At 37.7% G+C, this 21,465-nt stretch overlaps 1 protein-coding gene across 1 annotated transcript; it reads right to left on the reverse strand.

Annotated features, from left to right (window-relative positions):
- Window positions 1–1,118: 1,118 nt before the first annotated feature.
- On the reverse strand, window positions 1,119–19,514 carry LOC128696372 (corepressor interacting with RBPJ 1). The gene is made up of 2 exons (XM_070092240.1): window positions 18,788–19,514; window positions 1,119–3,393 (listed from the first exon to the last, which is right to left on the reverse strand). The coding sequence occupies exons 1-2, from the start codon at window positions 18,947–18,949 to the stop codon at window positions 2,443–2,445; spliced, it is 1,113 nt and encodes a 370-aa protein (XP_069948341.1). The 5' UTR covers window positions 18,950–19,514; the 3' UTR covers window positions 1,119–2,442.
- Window positions 19,515–21,465: the final 1,951 nt, after the last annotated feature.

Below are 21,465 nucleotides of genomic sequence, written 5' to 3' on the forward strand. Positions count from 1 at the left end.
CCACCTCGGCTGACAAAAGAGAGGGCAGTTGGATACACGCCACAAAGCATACCTCCTCCAGCTGCTACCTCCCAGAACCGACAGACAGCCTCTGGAGATACACCCATCACCTGCAGGACACCCAGTCCCACCTCCTTGAAAACTGGGAAGGGAACAGGGCACCTCCAGATGATCCAGATTCCACTGCAAACTACACCACTCCCGAGGAACCCCACGGAGTGGGATGAGCCCTGGCACACTTCCCCCTACCTAGAAACCATAATACCAGAGGGGAGGACCCCAGAGGCTACAAACAGGATGGGGAAAAGGGAGGGATGGGAAGAGGAAAGGAAAGGGAAAGGAGGGATGGGGAGGATGGGATAGGGAAGGGGAGATTGGGGGGTAATTAGGTTCAGTCTGAGGAAGAAGCCCAAAAGGTCTAATTCCTTAGACCAAGAGCATCTCAACCGTGCCAAGGAGCCCCCCTTGAAGATGCCCTCATTATTATAATAACACAGCCTCTCCTCATTTAACGACGGAGTTCTGTTTCTAAGACCACATCGGTGAACGAATTCATCGCTACGTGAGGAGCATACTATAATGGTAGTGGGTTTGTGTCAGCCATCTTTGATATTGTTTTAATGTCACCTTTGCACCATTTATAACATTTCTGGTATATGTTTAAATGTTTATACAGTAGTGTACTGTATATTGTAATAAAAAGAATAAGAGGAAATCAGCTCTAATATACATTATTTAGGTATGTATACTGGTCAGAGAGCCTGTTGTAAATTCATCAGTAAATGAGTACATTGCTAAGTGAGGAGAAGCTGTACTTATTAATTATTATAATCAAAAAGAAGCGCTAAGCCACAAGGGCTATACAGCAGAGGCTGTACTTGTACAGGCTATGGCAGAGTTGCAGACAGGGCAGACCTAGCTCCTCAAAGAAGAGGAGTCCATTGATGCTAATTTGGAACAAAGTGGTCCTGAGAACACCCTTGAGGCAACTCTCCTTGCTGCTGCTGAAATTACATAATGGTCCCCCACTGAAACAGACTTTTTTTTTTTATTATTTCTTCACTACCTGTAGTTTAATACTATTTCTATACACAAAATGGGTTTTAAAAAAGGCTTGACACTGTTATAAAAGAAATTTAATTATCTTGAGGATCCAGAACAAGAGCTCTTCATAAGAAGATAAAACTTTTAAAAATATTACTTAAAATTCTAATATTTTAATTAATTCATATAAACCAAGTGTGTCCATCTTTAAATTCATCAATCACATCAGTGTTTCCAAACCTGGGCAGTGTTACCCTAGTGAGCATTTTTAAAATTTCAGAGGAGCAGTAAACTCTTAGGGAACAGTAGGATGGATGCTCAAAAAACTAAATCTTTTGAGTCTCTCTTACACATTTCAGCCACATACATTTCTTCCAACACAGGTAAGTGAAAAGCTTTTAATGAACACATTTAAAGCAAATATTTTAGACATATTCTCCTTCTCCCCAGTCCTCAGGTGCTGTATGACTCCTATTAGTTCTGTGCTTCCTTATAAATGTTGCAATAATGATTTCTCACTTGTGATTTATTGCATCATTACTAATCTCAGTAAACTTATAAAAATGACCTTGTTAGGAAAATGGAACTTATTCAGCACCATATTTTTTTCCTGTACTGGTACTTGGCTAAATATTTTGACAATATCTAATGACCTCATTAGGAAAATGCAACCTATACAGCAATATATATTTTCCTCTACTGGTACTTGGCTAAATATGTTGACAATGTCAAAACTGTACACAACCTAACCTAGCCACATATAAACTTGGCCAAACCCAAATATTTACATGTTCATAGAAAAATCATTTTGCTTTTTCTTAAACCAATATTTACTTCCATTTTTGTTTTGTGTCTACTGATTTCTTATGCAACAAACCTAAAATTATTAAAAGTGAAAACTGTATTTAAGAAACACATTAAGCACTAGTGAATGGGAGACTCACATTAAGGGCACAGGATGAAAGATACATACACAGAGGATTGAGAGAAATATTTTATGATAGTTCAAGAAATGTAGAGGAAAAAACTGCACAGAACACATGAAATCAGAATCAAGACTATCAACAGGGAAAAGTGGGAGCACATACATAAAGGTATCACAAGGGCACAAGGGAAAACAAAACAAAAGCTCACTCTATGTTTAATTAGGCTTTCTGTCTTGGCCACCCACTAAGAATATACTTTATAGAGAGGACCATAACAAAGCATGAAAGGTAAAGATATTTCTTATGCTTGACTGTCCCCAATATTTTTCCTATTTTTATTTTTATAATTTCTTTCCACTACAGTAATTTAGTATCCTTGTTTCTTTCCCTAACACTGTCTCTATCTTACATTATTCCTGCTTGCTTCTCTACTACTATATCCTGCTACCAATAGTATTTCTTACTTTTTCTACTACCGCCTATTATCCCTGCTTCTTTCTCTACTACTGTCATTCCTGCTTCTTTCTTTACTACCATCATTCCTGCTTCTTTCTTTACTACTATCATTCCTGCTTCTTTCTTTACTACTATCATTCCTGCTTCTTTCTTTATTACTATCATTCCTGCTTCTTTCTCTACTCATCATTTCATTATCTCTGTTTTTGTACCCACTTCCATATTTATTTTCTCTGCTTCTGTCAGTTAGTTTTTCTGTGCTGCACTTTCTATGTGCATCCTTGTAATTACTTCCTCTGCAGTTTTCTTGGTCAGGGCTTCGTTTTCTGTCACCTTCATTTCTTTCCCCTACTTTTCTTTCTTTTTCTCTGCTTTCATGTTTACTCCAGAAATCCCATGCTCGTTCTCTTGGTTTTGAATTTTCTGAAGTATTTTCTCTATGATAATCATTCCCTTCATGTTTCCTCTCTCTTTCCTTTTTGTGAGATTTCTTTTCTCCATGATGTTTTGGTAATTCCTTATCAGAAAACCTTTCTTGTTTAACTCTGACCTCGTTAGCATTACTAAAAGGGTTATCACTCCCAATAAAATCTATTTTTAGGCCTTTAGTTATTTCCTTTAAGAGAGCCTGTGTGTCGGGCTTCTCTTCAGATAAACGCTTCTTTTTTTTCCTTTTCTTGTCCTTCTCATCTTCAGAGTCTGTATCAAAGCTACTTGTACTGCTTCTCTTTTTCTTTTTCTTGCTCTCCTCATTCTTTTTCTTCTTTTTCTTTTTTTCTTTTTCAGAGTCAGATTCAGAAGAATTGCAAGATAATCCAGATTTTTTCTTCTTTTTGGCCTTTTTGGATTTCTTTTTCTTTTTGTCCAATTTTTCAAGTTTCTGCAGAAGTTTCTTTTTCTCTCTAGTTGTTAATGATTTGAGGAGGGTGTACTCATCCACACTATCTTCATCACTGGATAACAACCGCTGCAAATGATAGAAAAAAATAAATTTAAATAATTTTTTTGGAAATTAAAAGAAAGAATTTAAAATAATTAAATTTTCTGTGAGAACAAATATATGACTACTTTAAACAGCTAATGATATTAAATTATGGAAGACTCGCAACATAACTGTCAAATAGATTTATTAATCTAATGTTACGGAAAGTTTAAAGAATTATTTTTAAAACATTTCCCATCCCTCACTAAGCTTCTTTCCGGAGGGCCAGACATCATGGTCCAATCCTGACCCACCAAACTGCAATATCCCTCACCAAACTTATAAAGTGTGCACACAAACACACACATGCAGATACAAACACATGCAGACACACACACGCAAACACACACACAAGTGTGATGTAGTGGAGGCAGGAACCTTACATAATTTTAAGATGAGGTATGATAAAGCTCAAGGAGCAGGGAGAGAGAGGACCTAGTAGCGATCAGTGAAGAGGGAGGGCCAGGAGTTATGTCTCGGCCCCTGCAACCAGAAATAGGCGAGTACACACACACACACGGACACACACAAACATGCATGCACATGCATGCGGGGCCAGGAGATGAGTCTCGACCCCTGCAACCAAAATTAGGCGAGTACACACACATGTACACACACACGTTCAGTACTCAGTGGTCAGTCGTCACGTGAGGTCACAGACCCTGAGCTGCTTTGGGGATTAGTGTGGACGGTTACAAAGCATGGCTTGCTTCTGCAGTGTTTTAAAAATTGAGGTTGGAGAGTTGAAGGAGGAGGTCTTGCTTCTCCAGGAGGAGATTAGGAGGCTGAAGGTCCACCTCAATGGGTCTGGGAGAGAGTGTGAGGTGGCTGGAGTTGTGGGGAATGAGGCTTCTAGCAGCGAGGTGCAGTCTGTCTCTCGCTGTGAGGAGGCTGTAGTTGGGGAGGCAGCAACGGCTACCAGCAGTGAGGTGCAGCCCAGCACCTGCTACAAGTGGCGAGTAGTTCACAGTAATGGAAGGCGCATCAGAGTAAGGAAAGTTAAGAGTGAAGATCTGAAGGTAGGAAATCGCTTCTCTGTTCTTCAGGATGAATGTACTTCAGTGGCCAGTGAAGGTAAGGGTACTACTGCCCCTGCTAATGGAGGTAAGCGCATTCTTGTGGTTGGTGACTCTCAGGTAAGATACATTGACCGTGCTTTTTGTAATAGGAATAAGAAGATGAGAGATAGAGTGTGCTTCCCTGGAGCTGGTGTTGGGGACATTGTCAACAGGCTGGATAATATCATGTCAGGTAATGGGAGCAAGCCCATTATCTGTCTCAGTGCTGGTGGAAATGATATTGGGAAGGGTAGGAGAGAAGAGCTGCTAGATAAGTACAGGTCAGCTATAGATTTCATTAAGTCTAAGGGAGGGATCCCAATCATATGTAGCATCTTGCCTAGAAGGGGAGTAGGAAATGAATGGTTGTCTAGGGCAATTGGTGTAAATTGCTGGCTAGACAGATACTGCAAGGAACTTGCAATCCCATTCATTGACAACTGGAACAACTTTTATGGCAAACATGATATGTATGCAAGGGATGGGGTACATCTCTCTGGGGCTGGGGTGGTAGCACTTGCAGACTCGATTGAGAAGGCCATTGGTGAAATGCCTATGATTTTAAACTGATGGAAGATAGAGGTATGGGTGTGTGTGGGAAACAAGCAGGTTGCAACACTTGGGTTGGAAACAGTAAATGTATAAAAGGCATTCAGCATGAAGTTATAAATAAAGACAATAGATCAGGTCAGCAAACAAAGGGGGACAGCAGAGGGCAGCAAGGGACTAGCTCCCTTAAGGTTTACTATACTAATAGCAGGAGTGTAAGAAATAAGATAGATGAGCTAAGATTAATTGCAAGTGCAGGAAACATAGATATTATTGCTATAACAGAGACCTGGCTCAATCTGAAAGATAGAGAGATGCCCTCTGAATGTCACATACAAGGCTATAAATTATTCCACACTGACAGGGTCAACAGGAAAGGTGGTGGAGTAGCGATGTATGTCAGAGACAATTTAAATTGTTGTGTTAGACAAGATATTAAATTAGAAGCGTCAGCCACTGAATCTGTTTGGTTACAGCTTCTCGAGGGCCGAGAAAAACTAATTTTGGGTGTGATTTACAGGGCCCCAAATCTTGATAGGGAGTGCAGTAAACTTCTATGGGACGAAATTCGTAAGGCATCTACATACGAAAATGTTGTGCTAATGGGAGATTTCAACTATAGACAGATTGACTGGAGCAATTTGACAGGAAATTTAGAGTCAGGTGACTTTCTTGATACGATCCAGGATTGTTTTTTAAAACAGTTTGTGACAGAGCCAACTAGGGGAAATAACCTCCTTGACTTGGTTCTTGCCAGTAGGGAAACACTAATTAATAATCTTGAGGTTAATGATGAGCTTGGGGAAAGTGATCACAAATCACTCAGTTTTAATATATCATGGAATTCCCCTAATAATGGCAATCAAGTCTCCGTCCCTGACTTTCGCTTGGCTGATTTCATAGGACTGAAAAATTACTTAGGTGGGCTGAACTGGAATGACCTGACTAAGGGTCAGGTAGGTGGTGATGGTTGCCGATATGATGCTTTCCAGGGCATAGTTCTAGCTGCTCAGTCAAATTATGTTCCAAATAGGGAAATCAGATCAAACAAAAATGATCCTAAATGGATGAACAATAGATTAAAATATCTGATTGGTCAAAAGAGAGGCATATATAGGCAAATCAAAAGAGGAGAGGGGCAATTGAGAAATCGATATATTCAGTTAAAGAGAGAAATAAAAAAGGGAATTAGAAAAGCAAAAAGAGATTATGAGGTTAAAGTTGCAAGAGAATCGAAGACTAACCCAAAAGGATTCTTTCAGGTATACAGAAGTAAGATCAGGGACAAGATAGGCCCACTCAAAAGTTCCTCGGGTCAGCTCACTGACAGTGATAAGGAAATGTGTAGAATTTTTAACACATACTTCCTCTCAGTTTTTACACAGGAGGATACCAGCGATATTCCAGTAATGATAAATTATGTAGAACAGGACGATAATAAACTGTGCACTATTAGGGTCACAAGTGACATGGTCCTTAGGCAAATAGATAAATTAAAACCTAACAAATCCCCAGGCCCTGATGAACTGTATGCAAGGGTTCTAAAGGAATGTAAAGAGGAGCTTAGCACACCTTTGGCTAATCTTTTCAACATATCACTACAAACTGGCATGGTGCCAGATAAGTGGAAAATGGCAAATGTGATACCTATTTTCAAAACAGGTGACAGGTCCTTAGCTTCGAACTATAGACCAATAAGCCTAACCTCCATAGTGGGAAAATTTATGGAATCAATAATTGCCGAGGCAGTTCGTAGCCACCTTGAAAAGCATAAATTAATCAACGAATCTCAGCATGGTTTTACAAAGGGGCGTTCCTGCCTTACGAATTTATTAACTTTTTTCACTAAGGTATTTGAGGAGGTAGATCATGGTAATGAATATGATATTGTGTATATGGACTTCAGTAAGGCTTTTGACAGGGTCCCACATCAGAGACTATTGAGGAAAATTAAAGCACATGGAATAGGAGGAGAAATTTTTTCCTGGATAGAGGCATGGTTGACAAATAGGCAGCAGAGAGTTTGCATAAATGGGGAGAAATCAGAGTGGGGAAGTGTCACGAGCGGTGTTCCACAGGGGTCAGTGTTGGGCCCCCTGCTGTTCACAATCTACATAAACGACATAGATGAGGGCATAAAGAGCGACATCGGCAAGTTTGCCGATGACACCAAAATAGGCCGTCGAATTCATTCTGACGAGGACATTCGAGCACTCCAGGAAGATTTGAATAGACTGATGCAGTGGTCGGAGAAGTGGCAGATGCAGTTTAATATAGACAAATGCAAAGTTCTAAATGTTGGACAGGACAATAACCATGCCACATATAAACTAAATAATGTAGATCTTAATATTACGGATTGCGAAAAAGATTTAGGAGTTCTGGTTAGCAGTAATCTGAAACCAAGACAACAGTGCATAAGTGTTCGCAATAAAGCTAATAGAATCCTTGGCTTCATATCAAGAAGCATAAATAATAGGAGTCCTCAGGTTGTTCTTCAACTCTATACATCCTTGGTTAGGCCTCATTTAGATTATGCTGCACAGTTTTGGTCACCTTATTACAGAATGGATATAAATTCTCTGGAAAATGTACAAAGGAGGATGACAAAGTTGATCCCATGTATCAGAAACCTTCCCTATGAGGATAGACTAAGGGCCCTGAATCTGCACTCTCTAGAAAGACGTAGAATTAGGGGGGATATGATTGAGGTGTATAAATGGAAGACAGGAATAAATAAAGGGGATGTAAATAGTGTGCTGAAAATATCTAGCCTAGACAGGACTCGCAGCAATGGTTTTAAGTTGGAAAAATTCAGATTCAGGAAGGATATAGGAAAGTACTGGTTTGGTAATAGAGTTGTGGATGAGTGGAACAAACTCCCAAGTACCGTTATAGAGGCCAGAACGTTGTGTAGCTTTAAAAATAGGTTGGATAAATACATGAGTGGATGTGGGTGGGTGTGAGTTAGACCTGATAGCTTGTGCTACCAGGTCGGTTGCCGTGTTCCTCCCTTAAGTCAATGTGACCTGACCTGACTAGGTTGGGTGCATTGGCTTAAGCCGGTAGGAGACTTGGACCTGCCTCGCATGGGCCAGTAGGCCTTCTGCAGTGTTCCTTCGTTCTTATGTTCTTATGTTCTTATGAACATGTGTACATGTCATATATAATGTAACTTAACCTTACTCATCCACTAATACTAATGTGTCCTAAGTAACTTACAATATGCATGATAATTGTACTTATGTGTACCTGTGCCTAAATATAGCATACTTACTTAGTCAGGTGCAAGACACAACTTATTGCCAAGCCTTGCTGATCTGGGGTTGGTAGAGACAAGGTGCCATACTAAGTACTGATTAGCTCAAATGTGTTGCACAGACTACATAGATGTACTATTTTTGTTAATGTCTCACAAAATAACAATTTGCAAAATAAATACTTATTCCATGGTTTATACAAATTTTATATGTTGTAAAATATAAAGTAATGCCACCTTATAGTTACTGGTGACTTCAACAAAAACCTCATCCAAAAAGCTGACCCTCATGTAGCCAACTTCACAAATACTATGAACAACTGCTTGCTACTACCAATTACATATAACTAAGCCAACACGAATCTCTGAGGCAAGTGCCTCATTGCTTGACCATATCTGGACCAATGCTATATCACCTCTCAAAGCAGGAATAATCACATATGACAGATCACTACCCCACCTTCCTCATAATCAACATATGTAAAATGCCACAAAACAAGTAAAATTTCATTTCGGATCCATGACGAGTCACCAATAAATAACTTCATTTCAGCATTAAGTGACATTGACTGGCACAGAGTTAGCTGACAGCCATGATATTGATGAATGTGTCAAAAAACCCAAACCTGTATAACAGACATTATCCAATCAAAACTCAACAGATGACAGCAGAAACTAAACAGCCCATGGCTTACAAATAGTATCCTCAAATCTACTGATAAACATCATCATTGTGAAAAACTGTTTCACAAGTGTAATCTTCAACTTTCCTTTCCATACTCAAGATAACAAAAGTTACCCTGATTCTTAAAGGAGGCGATCCAAATGATGCGAGCACCTATAGGCCTGTATCAAATTTGTCCTTACTATGTAAAATCTTAAAAAAAAATGATACACAAGTGAATTTACTCCTATCTAATATATCACAACATACGTAACCCTTGCCAGTTTGGGTTTAGGCTGAAAAAAATTATGATGCAATTATACAAATGTTCGAACTGCTTAAAGCAGCACTTGAAAAAATAAATATCCTCTGGGGACTCTTCGTAGACCCGCGGAAAGCATTCGATACAGTGAACCACACTATCCTACACCTTAAACTAGAACATTATGGGTCAGAGGATATACCCTTGTATAACTAAAATCTTATCTTAGCAAAAGACATCAGTGTCTCCACAAACGGTGTGGAAAATTAAATTTACCTGGATGTAACTCATAAGATACATACGTACTAGTAAATGGTAACAAAGATAATTATTCTTTATCAAGGTTACAGAGACAAGTAGGAATTTTAGGACACCTAGGTCGCAAAAAATGTCCTCCTTCGATACCTATGATAATCTATCTCTCCACAAGTCACTCTGGACCTATATAAATTTCACATGAAATACACATCACCAGGAATTCTGGTAAAAACATTAATATAAATATGTGGACTGTATATTAAATTTAATATGTGAATACATATACATTGCAGGAGAATTTATAATAATAAGACTCACCAATTAGTCTGGCGATTACGGTGTGTCATACTCAAAACCCCCCTGCCTAAATTATGAAGAAAATACTGGCCACAATTTCAACATAAATAGACAACTTAGCTGGGCCCCCAAAGCTGTCCTGTCCATCTGCTTAATGCTCACGTTATGCAGGACTGCAAATCCAACAATTTCAGCTCCTATTTGAGAGGTTTCAACCACAATTTAACCTCCAGAGCGACAAAATTTATGCACATTTTACAAGCGTGCCTTTACCCATTCAAAACAATGGCATCTCCTCCCCAGCGACGCTCACCCGTCGCTGTTTCTTTATTTGTTTACAAATTAATTTTTTTTTTTTTTTTCAACAAGTCGGTCGTCTCCCACCGAGGCAGGGTGACCCCAAAAAAAAGAAAGAAAATCCCCAAAAAGAAAATACTTTCATCATCATTCAACACTTTCACCACACTCACACATTATCACTGCTTTTGCAGAGGTGCTCAGAATATAACAGTTTAGAAGCATATACGTATAGAGATACACAACATATCCCTCCAAACTGCCAATATCCCAAACCCCTCCTTCAAAGTGCAGGCATTGTACTTCCCATTTCCAGGACTCAAGTCCGACTATATGAAAATAACCGGTTTCCCTGAATCCCTTCACTAAATATTACCCTGCTCACACTCCAACAGATCGTCAGGTCCCAAGTATCATTCGTCTCCATTCACTCCTATCTAACACGCTCATGCACGCTTGCTGGAAGTCCAAGCCCCTCACCCACAAAACCTCCTTTACCCCCTCTTTCCAACCCTTTCGAGGACGACCCCTACCCCTCTTTCCTTCCCCTATAGATTTATATGCTTTCCATGTCATTCTACTTTGATCCATTCTCTCTAAATGACCAAACCACCTCAACAACCCCTCTTCTGCCCTCTTGACTAATGCTTTTATTAACTCCACACCTTCTCCTAATTTCCACACTCCGAATTTTCTGCATAATATTTACACCACACATTGCCCTTAGACAGGACATCTCCACTGCCTCCAACCGTCTCCTCGCTGCTGCATTTACCACCCAAGCTTCACATCCATATAAGAGTGTTGGTACTACTATACTTTCATACATTCCCTTCTTTGCCTCCATAGATAACGTTTTTTGACTCCACATATACCTCAACGCACCACTCACCTTTTTTCCCTCATCAATTCTATGATTAACCTCATCCTTCATAAATCCATCCGCCGACACGTCAACTCCCAAGTACATGTATCTGAAAACATTCACTTCTTCCATACTCCTCCTCCCCAATTTGATATCCAATTTTTCTTTATCTAAATCATTTGATACCCTCATCACCTTACTCTTTTCTATGTTCACTTTCAACTTTCTACCTTTACACACATTCTCAAACTCATCCACTAACCTTTGCAATTTTTCTTTAGAATCTCCCATAAGCACAGTATCATCAGCAAAAAGTAACTGTGTCAATTCCCATTTTGAATTTGATTCCCCATAATTTAATCCCACCCCTCTCCCGAACACCCTAGCATTTACTTCTTTTACAACCCCATCTATAAATATATTAAACAACCATGGTGACATTACACATCCCTGTCTAAGACCTACTTTTACCGGGAAGTATTCTCCCTCTCTTCTACACACCCTAACCTGAGCCTCACTATCCTCATAAAAGCTCTTTACAGCATTTAGTAACTTACCACCTATTCCATATACTTGCAACATCTGCCACATTGCTCCTCTATCCACTCTATCATATGCCTTTTCTAAATCCATAAATGCAATAAAAACTTCCCTACCTTTATCTAAATACTGTTCACATATATGCTTCAATGTAAACACTTGATCTACACATCCCCTACCCACTCTGAAGCCTCCTTGCTCGTCCGCAATTCTACATTCTGTCTTACCTCTAATTCTTTCAATTATAACCCTACCGTATACTTTTCCTGGTATACTCAGTAAACTTATTCCTCTATAATTTTTACAATCTCTTTTGTCCCCTTTCCCTTTATATAAAGGGACTATACATGCTCTCCGCCAATCCCTAGGTACCTTCCCCTCTTTCATACATTTATTAAACAAAAGTACCAACCACTCCAACACTATATCCCCCCCTGCTTTTAACATTTCTGTCATGATCCCATCAGTTCCAGCTGCTTTACCCCCTTTCATTCTACGTAATGCCTCACGTACCTCCACCACACTTACATTCTGTTCTTCTTCACTCCTAAAACATGGTATACCTCCCTGGCCAGTGCATGAAATTACCGCCTCCCTTTCTTCCTTAACATTTAAAAGTTCCTCAAAATATTCTCGCCATCTACCTAATACCTCCCTCTCCCCATCTACTAACTCCCCTACTCTGTTTTTAACTGACAAATCCATACTTTCCCTAGGCTTTCTTAATTTGTTTAACTCACTCCAAAATTTTTTCTTATTTTCATTAAAATTTCTTGACAGTGCCTCTCCCACTCTTTCATCTGCTCTCCTTTTGCACTCTCTCACCACTCTCTTCACCTTTCTTTTACTCTCCATATACTCTGCTCTTCTTATAATTAATTTTTACTACCTACAATATATGCCATCAATTTACATACAAAATACACTGTATTTTTGGAAAATATACAGTATTTTCTACAAACGGTGTAACATCGTCTACTCAGCCTGTAGCCATAGGAGTGCCCCAAGGTAGTGTCCTTCGCCCTCTGTTCTTTCTCATTTACATCAATGACCTCCCCAGTGCATCTCATCTCTTGAAACCTGTTCTAATGACAGTTGACACTGCTTATGTCTTCTCCTACTCAAATCCAACTATGCATAGTGACACTTAACATCAAGCCACTAAAAATATCTATGTTGATGATGACCAACAAACTCACCCTCAGTATAGACTAAACCTACTACATACTGTGTGGAAACAAAGCTTTAAATATCCACCTTAACATTGATCAATGGTTCCCACATTACAACACACACTGAGGGCAAATTTTTAGGCATTCACCTTGACTGCAGCCTGAAATTTCATACTCACATCCAACACACAACCAGCAAGGTCTCCAAAACAGAAGGCATCCTCTCCAAGATATGACAGCATGTACCCCAAATGGCACTATGTATATTATACCACTCTCTAATCTGCCCTAACCTCAGCTATGGTAACTGTGCCTGGAGATCTGCTATGACTAATCACCTTAAGCCATTAATAACCCAACAAAAAGCAGCAGTGTGGATCACCAATTCCTGTGCCAGACACACCCCACCACTCTTCAAGAGTTTGAACTTACTTAATATACAAAATATGCACTCATATTATTGTGTCTACTATATATAATATATACATAGAACATTAAACTCCATTATAAACCCCTCCTCTCAAACTTCTCCTTGATAACTACAAGAGAACACAAGCACAACACAAGGCACAAAACTCTTCAACAATCCTCATGTCTGCCTCGCCCCATGCAAAAATGCAGTGCATATAAAGGGTCCCAAGATCTGGAATTCATTGCTTGAACCAGCAAAAGGTCTCATCTGCCAGTCAATTTAGAGCTATAATTAAAAAATCACCTCATCTCCCAAACGTAATTATACTAGCACTTTGTTATACCAAACAAAACCAACTCATCCAACTGCTTTGGTTTTCTTCATAATCTCTTACATAATTAATCTTTCCTAGTCTGAAATCATAAAACCAATTAAACTACTGAAGAAATCCCAATTAACTTAACATCACTAAATCAGTTTAAAGTATTAATACACACCTAAAATTGTACCAATGCAAACTGTACTACTATTTTTTTTTTTTTGCTACCGCTACTAAAAATTTTTCTAATTATAATTTTTATTAGCTTTTTTTTTGTAATAATACACAATTAAAACTTACTGCTTCATAACCTATGTCTAGGTTTAAGTAGTTTATAAGTAATGGGAATTTTAATTTTTTGAATTTTAAATTTCTGCTAAGTAGTTATAAACTTTAGCCAGACTTTATATATTGTACATGAAATGCAATATTTTTACAGTATGTGGAAAATTTCCAAAAATACAGTGTATTTTGTATGTAAATTGATGGAATATATTGTAGTTAATAAAAATTAATTTGTAAATAAAGAACCAGCAAGAGGGGTAAGCGTCGCTGGGGAAGGGGGGTCGCCATTGTTTTTTGAACAGGGCAAGAGAACGTTAATGGAAATCAGAAGAATTTTCATCGCTCTAGAGGTTAAATTGTGTTTAAAACCTCTCAAATAGGAGCCAAAATTGTTGGATTTGCAGTCCTGCAGAACATGAGAATTAGGCGACTAGACAGAACTCCATAATTAGATGGGAATAGGATAAATTAACCCAGGTGATGTCTATGTTGAAATTCTGGCCAGTATTTTCTTCATATTTTAGGCAGGGGTTTGTGTATGACACATCAAGTAATCTCCAGACAAATTGATGAGTGTTATTATAAATTCTCCTTCTATGTATATGTAGCCATTTATTAAATTTAACATACAGTCCACATACTTATATTAATGTTGCACCAGAATTCCTGGTGATGTATATTTCATTTGAAATTAATATAGGTCCAGAGTGACTTATGGAGATATGAGTGGAGTAGGTATCGAAGAAGGGCATTTTTTGTGACCTAGGATGTCCTAAAATTCCTACATGTCTCTGTAACTTTGATAAAGAATAATTATCTTTGTTACTTTTATAAAATTACTAATATGTATGTAATGAGATTCACCAGGTAATTTTAATTTTCCATACAGTGGATCAGAAGATATAAACATGTTATTTTATTTATTTATTTATTTATTATAAATTTGTGCACACATACAGAGGTACAAAAAAATACAGATAAGAGCAGTATGCCAAAGCCACTTATACTATGCATAGCATTACGGGCTGGCTTAAAATTAACTTAAGATTAACTAAGCAATGATGAAGTCAGTGATAAAACATTAATGTAAACAGATTACTATAAAGCACAAGTGAGTATTACAAAGACAGGTCATATGAAGGATTCTGTTAGGTAGTGTATTTAAAAAATAATAAAGTTAGATTGGGTTTTAGGTTTAACATTTATGTGATATAATTGTGAGAAACATTTAAGATATACAATTTATAAGGTTCAGTTATTCAGTATTTATTTGGTTTTGGGTGAGTAAGTGATCTTTGAGTAGAGACTTGAACTTATAAACAGGTAGTGTTTCTTTTATATTTACAGGTAATGAATTCCAGATTTTAGGGCCTTTTATGTGCATTGAGTTTTTGCATATTGTGAGATGAACACGAGGAACATCAAAGAGTGATCTGTGTCTTGTGTTATGGTCATGTGTTCTGTTGAGGTTGGCAAGGAGATGTTTGAGGGGAGGGTTAATATCAGAGTTAAGTGTTCTATGTATGTAATAGGTGCAGTAATAAGTATGGATGTTTTGTATGGTGAGTAGGTTTAGTGTATTGAATATTGGTGGAGTGTGCTGCCTGTAGTGAGAATTTGTTATCATTCTAACTGCAGCCTTTTGTTGGGTAATTAGTGGTCTGAGATGGTTAACTGTTGTTGAGCCCCATGCACAAATTCCATAGGTGAGATAGGGGTAAATAAGAGAGTGATATAGGGCCAGGAGGGCTGACTGTGGAACATAGTACCGTATCTTCGATAGTATGCCTACAGTCTTGGAAATTTTCTTAGAAATTTGTTGTATATGTGTATGAAATTTGAGTCTATTATCAAGGTGGATTCCTAAGAATTTTCCCTCTGTTAGCTTTGTGATAGGTGATCCGTTTATCATTATGTTAAGAGGGACATCTGTAGCTCTGTTACCAAACTGAATGAAGTAGGTTTTGTCAATGTTTAGTGTAAGTTTGTTAGTCCTCATCCAGGTAGATATTTTCTGTAATTCGGTATTTACAGTATTGGCTAGTGTGACTGGGCTCGGGTGAGAGAAGACGTATGTAGTGTCATCTGCAAATAGTGTGGGTTTGAGTAATTGCGAAGCATTTGGAAGGTCATTTATGTATAGGAGAAAGAGAAGAGGGCCAAGGACACTTCCCTGTGGGACACCAACTGTAATTGGTTGCGCAGAAGAGTTTGCCCCATTTGCGTACACATATTGGCTTCTGTTGCTGAGGTATGACTTGAGGTAATTGAGGGAGTGCCCTCTTATACCATAGTGTGACAATTTTACGTGGAGCAAGTCATGGTCAACTGTATCAAAAGCTTTACGTAAGTCAATGAAGATCCCCAGTGGGACTTCTTTTTTCTCTATTGCAGTGTATATATGTTCTAGCATGTGTATAATAGCATCATTAGTATTTTTATTAGGCCTGAATCCAAATTGGCAGGGGTTGAGTATGTTTTGGGAGATAAGGTAGGAGTAGATTCGTTTATGAATTAGTTTTTCAAAGATTTTTGAGAGAGGGTGTAAGTTGGATATTGGCCTATAGTTATTCAACTCTGTTTGGTCTCCTCCTTTGTGGATCGGGGTGACCCTTGCTATTTTGAGTACTGTAGGGAAGGTGGAGGATTCAATGGATTTGTTAAAGAGTGTTGCAATGATTGGAGATAGCACTTGTGACACTTTTTTATATATAAAGGGTGGTAAGGTACTTAAATCTCCTGCCTTGTTTTTTAGTGCATTGATAATAAGGGAGACTTCGTATGGGTTAGTCGGAGCTAGGAACAGTGTGTTCGGGTAGTTGCCGGTGAGGTAGTTATTTGGTGGGGTATCTGAGCTTGGGATTTTATGGGCAAGGTTTTGTCCTATAGTGGAGAAGAAATCATTGAGTCTGTTTGCTGTTTCTGTTGGTGGGAGTTGGGGTTCATCTGATTTTGCTAATTTTATTTCGCTATTTCGTGATATCTTTTTTGTTCCCAGAATTTCAGATAGTGTTTTCCAGGTCTTTTTTATATCACCTCGTAAGTTGGATAATCTGTTCTCATAATACAATTTTTTTGCCCTTCTTATCAGGCTGGTTAGGATTGACGAGTAACGTTTTGTTTGGTCTCTGGTTATGTGACCCATTCTGTACTGTTTTTCATATTGGTGTTTTGTATTTATGGATTTGAGAATGCTGGGTGTTAGCCAGGGACTGTTCAGTCTCTTTGCTGTCATCTGTTTAGTTTTTTTAGGGCAGTGCTTGTTATAGAGGTATTGGGTCTTTTTTAGAAAATTATTAATACATTCGTCAATATCTGTATAGATTTCTAGCTCAGTGTGCCAATCAATGTTTGCTAATGCTGTTGCGAAGTTATTAATGGCTGCCTCATTGTGAAGTCTGAAGGTGACTTTAGTAGTGTCTTGGGGTAGTTTACCAAGAGTTGTTATGAGGAAAGTAGGGTAGTGGTCTGTGGTATTATCTGTAATTATGCCTGATTTTAAAGGGGATATGGTGTTGGTCCAGATGTGGTCAAGTAGGGAAACACTAGTCTCTGTAACTCTTGTAGGTTTTGTTACTGTTGGTAGTAACATACAGTTACTCATTGTGTTTGTGAATTCAGTAACGTGTGGGTCCTGGTCTTGCAGGAGATTTATATTGAAGTCACCTGAGAGTAGTAAGTGATCTTTGTTCATGCGTGCATCAGTTATCATACTTCCTAGATTTTGACTAAATTGGCTAATGTTTGACTGTGGAACTCTGTAGATGTTTATCAATGTGAGAGGTTTTTGTAGGTATTTGGATTTGAATTTAGCTATTATATATTCCCCATGTTCATCCCTTGTGCAAGTATTAGTGATACATTCTAGTTGGTCTGAGTAGTATATGGCTGTGCCACCCCCTTGTTGGTCTGGCCTACAGTTGTGTATGGCTGTGTAACCAGGAATGGCATAGACATCTGTACTATCAGGCTTTAGCCAGGTTTCAGTTAGTGTAATGATGGACATATTGGCATGTAAGGAATTTAGTAATGCTATGAGGTCATCGTAATGCTTGCTTAAAGATCTGATATTGTAGTTAAAGATAGTTATGTTGTTGTTGGCACTGAGAAGTGCCTTTGATTGTTCTGCAGTGTAGTAATTACAGTAACTGTTTGATTCATTTAAGTCATTAAATAAGAGGTTGGTATCAGGATCAATGCTTGTAATCATAAGATTTGTAGTGAATCTATAGTTAGAATTAAGTATAAAACAAAGTAAATAGTCTTAAGCTAAAAAATAGCACCTGAATTATTTAACAAATGTAAAATAATGAGCTAAGGGACTAATACAAATAAAGTGATGATCATATAATAGTGCTTGGGAATATGATAGTAGGTAGTACTATAAAGGTAATTTTTTAAAGTTATAATTATAGTTTAAAATTATAATAAAAAGGGACTAATATAGGTTGTGAATAAATGAGCTTTGGAATATAATGGCAAGATTGTGAGCTTATTCTACTTTAGCACCTGAGAATAGCACCTTGATTATTTTAACAGTTGTGGATATATAAACTAGGATAGTTATATAAAGCTAAAATAAAGGAGAAAATATAAAAGGGACTAAAATTAAGTAATGGTAAGCAAAGTTAAATGGACAGATGGTAGGAATTATAATATAAACTTATAATATAAAAATACAATTTGAAATGGTACTTGCAATTGCACTAGAGTCTGGTATGGGTTGTTGACAAGATCAAGGTTATAACTATAGATTTAAATTGACAAAATAAAATTCACAATTAAAGTACCAAAAGAATAATAGTAAAAAATCACAATGGTAATGTCTTGGTAATAATATGATAGTAAGATGGTAGACAGGTACCCAGGTACACAGGTACAAAGGATAATACAAGGTTGGGGTTGAATATAAAAACTTGAAAATTTGGCAACAAAATGTTATGGGAAGTATAAAATAATGTTTAATGTACAAAAGTAAAATTGACTGGTAGTAAATATGGTGTTTAATAAAATTTTAGTAAGTAATAATGATTACAAAAAAGTGAAATAGTAATGTTTATTTCATTCAATATTGCACTGGTAGTTATACTTGAGGTTATATGGCAGTACAAGGTAATTAAGAGTAATCTAGGCACATAAAACAATGTAAATAACAATGTAAATAAAAAAAAGATATCCTGAGAATCTAAGGATGCAAAATTTTGCGTCTAAAATAACATTTCTCTTACATACCCGTTTTAAATTATCCCTAGAGGCTGGATGGAAGAATTTCTTGCACATATAGTTATTGAAGCCTTTACCCATGACGGCGACCTAAATTCTTCCTCGTGATACCTACAATTTCTTCTTTACAAGTACAGTATATTCTTCTTCACAATATGTACAATATATTTCTCTCCTTTTCAGGATAAAATACAATTTACTCAAGTGTCTTCTGCTCCCTTCTTCTGTGTTGGGTTTAAAAGGGCCACTGACAGCTTATGTCATATAGAGCCCGGCTTCCCGATATACTGGAAGATACATTACCCAAACCTGGACCATGAAAGAAAAAGGATCAAGAGTAACTTTGTAAATAGAAACAGGTTCTACAAGTTCCCCATTAGATCAGGTGGACCCCCTTGCCAAGCACCAGCAGAGAGAGACGCCACACACCCACCTAAGTTCAGTAACCGACTTCCAACTAAAACCATTAAAGAATTATCAGCAGAGCTGAAAAATGGAGTTTGTTAAAAGTAAGCCGATGATAGGTGCCCCTCCTGTAATGTGCTTGGAGGGCAAAGTAGATGAGAACAAGCGTCCCAGAGAGAGAACGAGGGAAATTTGTCACTGATACTCAGGCAAGAGCGAAACGTCCACACCCAATGAAGGCTGGTGGAATAGTCTATTCTACTCCCGTTAACTGCACTTTTTCTTCTTATTGAGCTTGTAAGAGCTACTGACAGCTTATGTAGTGGCCAGACTTACTTCCCAATGTTCAGAAAATTATTATTATTACAACCATAACTAAGCGCTAAACCTACAAGCAATGTACGGAGAAGAGATATTACAATGCAATACAACTTTATTTCTATTCTACTGTATACAACATGCAGTTTACATGTTATAAAATGTTGTTAAACGAAGAGGCGGGGGTGGGAGCTGTGAATGGACCTCTGAAACCCCAAACAGGTGAGTACTAAAGAAAGCCACAAGCAAGTGGTGGTTTTCGGGCAGACTAATCCTAATGCTTACAAACTACTTAAAAACTAGACATGGGTTATTGAGTAACAGATGAGCAATGAGGGGAGAGGGACAAGGAATGAAACGTTCCTAACGAAGATGGTTCATTCATCTAGTCGATGCAAAATGTGAATACAACCTCAAATTTTCAGATATCACTATCATAGAGGTGTTTTGCTATATCCTGTAAGGTTTACATGAGTGTCTCTGAAAGGTTGGATGTTTGGACACTAATGGTCCAGTGTATGGCTCTGTCTCTGTCCACACACTTTGCATTTTGTGTCATTGACACCTCCATACAAACCCATACAGGCCCGTCGCCTGGTGGCAAAGCTCTCGCTTCACACGCTGAGATCCGGGTTCGATTCCCGGCATGGGTAAAAACATTGGGTGTGTTTCCTTACACCGGTTGTCGATGTTCACCCATCAGTAAAAATGGGTACCTGGTTGTTAGTCGACTGGTGTGGGTGGCATCCTGGGACAAAATTGACCTAATTTGCCCGAAATAATCTGCAAAATAAACGGTTTTCTGTATAGTAGTATGTCACTGATGTCAGTTAGGCCTGTATACCTTGTACATGTACATGTAAAAATAAAGATATTATTATTATTATTATTATTATTATTATTATTATTATTTTTATTATTATTATTATACTGCCAGATATACTTATAACCAAGCCTTAGTCTAGCAGTAGCAACTTCTTGCATTCTACTGACCTTGTTACTTTCACCACAGATATGTTTAACTTGACACATTTCCTTACGAAGGATAATGGATTTGCTAGTTCATATTTGTATTGTTCTTTCTTCGAGCTCTTTTGCCATTTCCTTTCTAACAATGTTTCGTAAACTTTTGTTTGAAAAAATTAAATTATCAACATTCTCTTGATTTAATGTTTATTCGGGTAATTGATCAACTTTGTCATGCTACTGGAGACCTGTGTGAGAGGGAACTCATTAAAGCTTAACTGGAATTCCTTTCTTAATAATGTGTGTACATATATACCTAGCTTGTTACATAAGCAAGCTATATTCAGGTCTCAGGTTATTTAGAACAAGTAATGAGGAAACACAAGACAAGTTACAATTAAACTGTGTGCAGCAAGAATGGCAAACAGCTCAGTTTGTAAGGTAGAAGCTCACTTATTAATTCTAATACACCTCTGTATTATAGCACCACCAGGATAGTTTATTTAGGTACAGGTCCACATAAATACAATTATCATACATAGTAACATGGGTAAATTACTTTAGATAATCCAAAGAAGTCAGACAAAGTAACTTATTTACATTTGGGTTATGATAATTTTGTCTCCTTAAGTTGTGTATTTGTTCCAGAGACTTTATTTTAGAAAGTAATCGAAGCTGAGTATTGTGCATAATTAGATTTTTGGAAGGGTAGGTGGGCAGGTATTAAAATCTGTTATCTGCCAGAGTTACAGGAAATACTGTTGGTTCCTTGCATCATGATACAGTTCATGCAGTCAAAACATTTTTATGTGTGTGGCATTGAAAGACTAAAAAAACAAAAGCAAAATAAAGCCCTGATAATTATTCTGGGCTTTTTTCTAACCCCAAAAATCTTTAATGTGACGAAA

Source organism: Cherax quadricarinatus, chromosome 39 (assembly GCF_038502225.1).
Source record: "Cherax quadricarinatus isolate ZL_2023a chromosome 39, ASM3850222v1, whole genome shotgun sequence".
Classification (NCBI taxonomy): Eukaryota; Metazoa; Arthropoda; class Malacostraca; order Decapoda; family Parastacidae; genus Cherax; species Cherax quadricarinatus.

Bases quoted from the DNA above. Each gene is read 5' to 3' on its own strand.
- LOC128696372 (XM_070092240.1), bottom strand. From the start codon at position 18,949: ATGGGTAAAGGCTTCAATAACTATATGTGCAAGAAATTCTTCCATCCA. The intron at 3,394-18,787 runs GTTTTATGTGCC...TATCATTTGCAG, and splicing joins TTTACATTGTTATTTACATT to CGGTTGTTATCCAGTGATGA.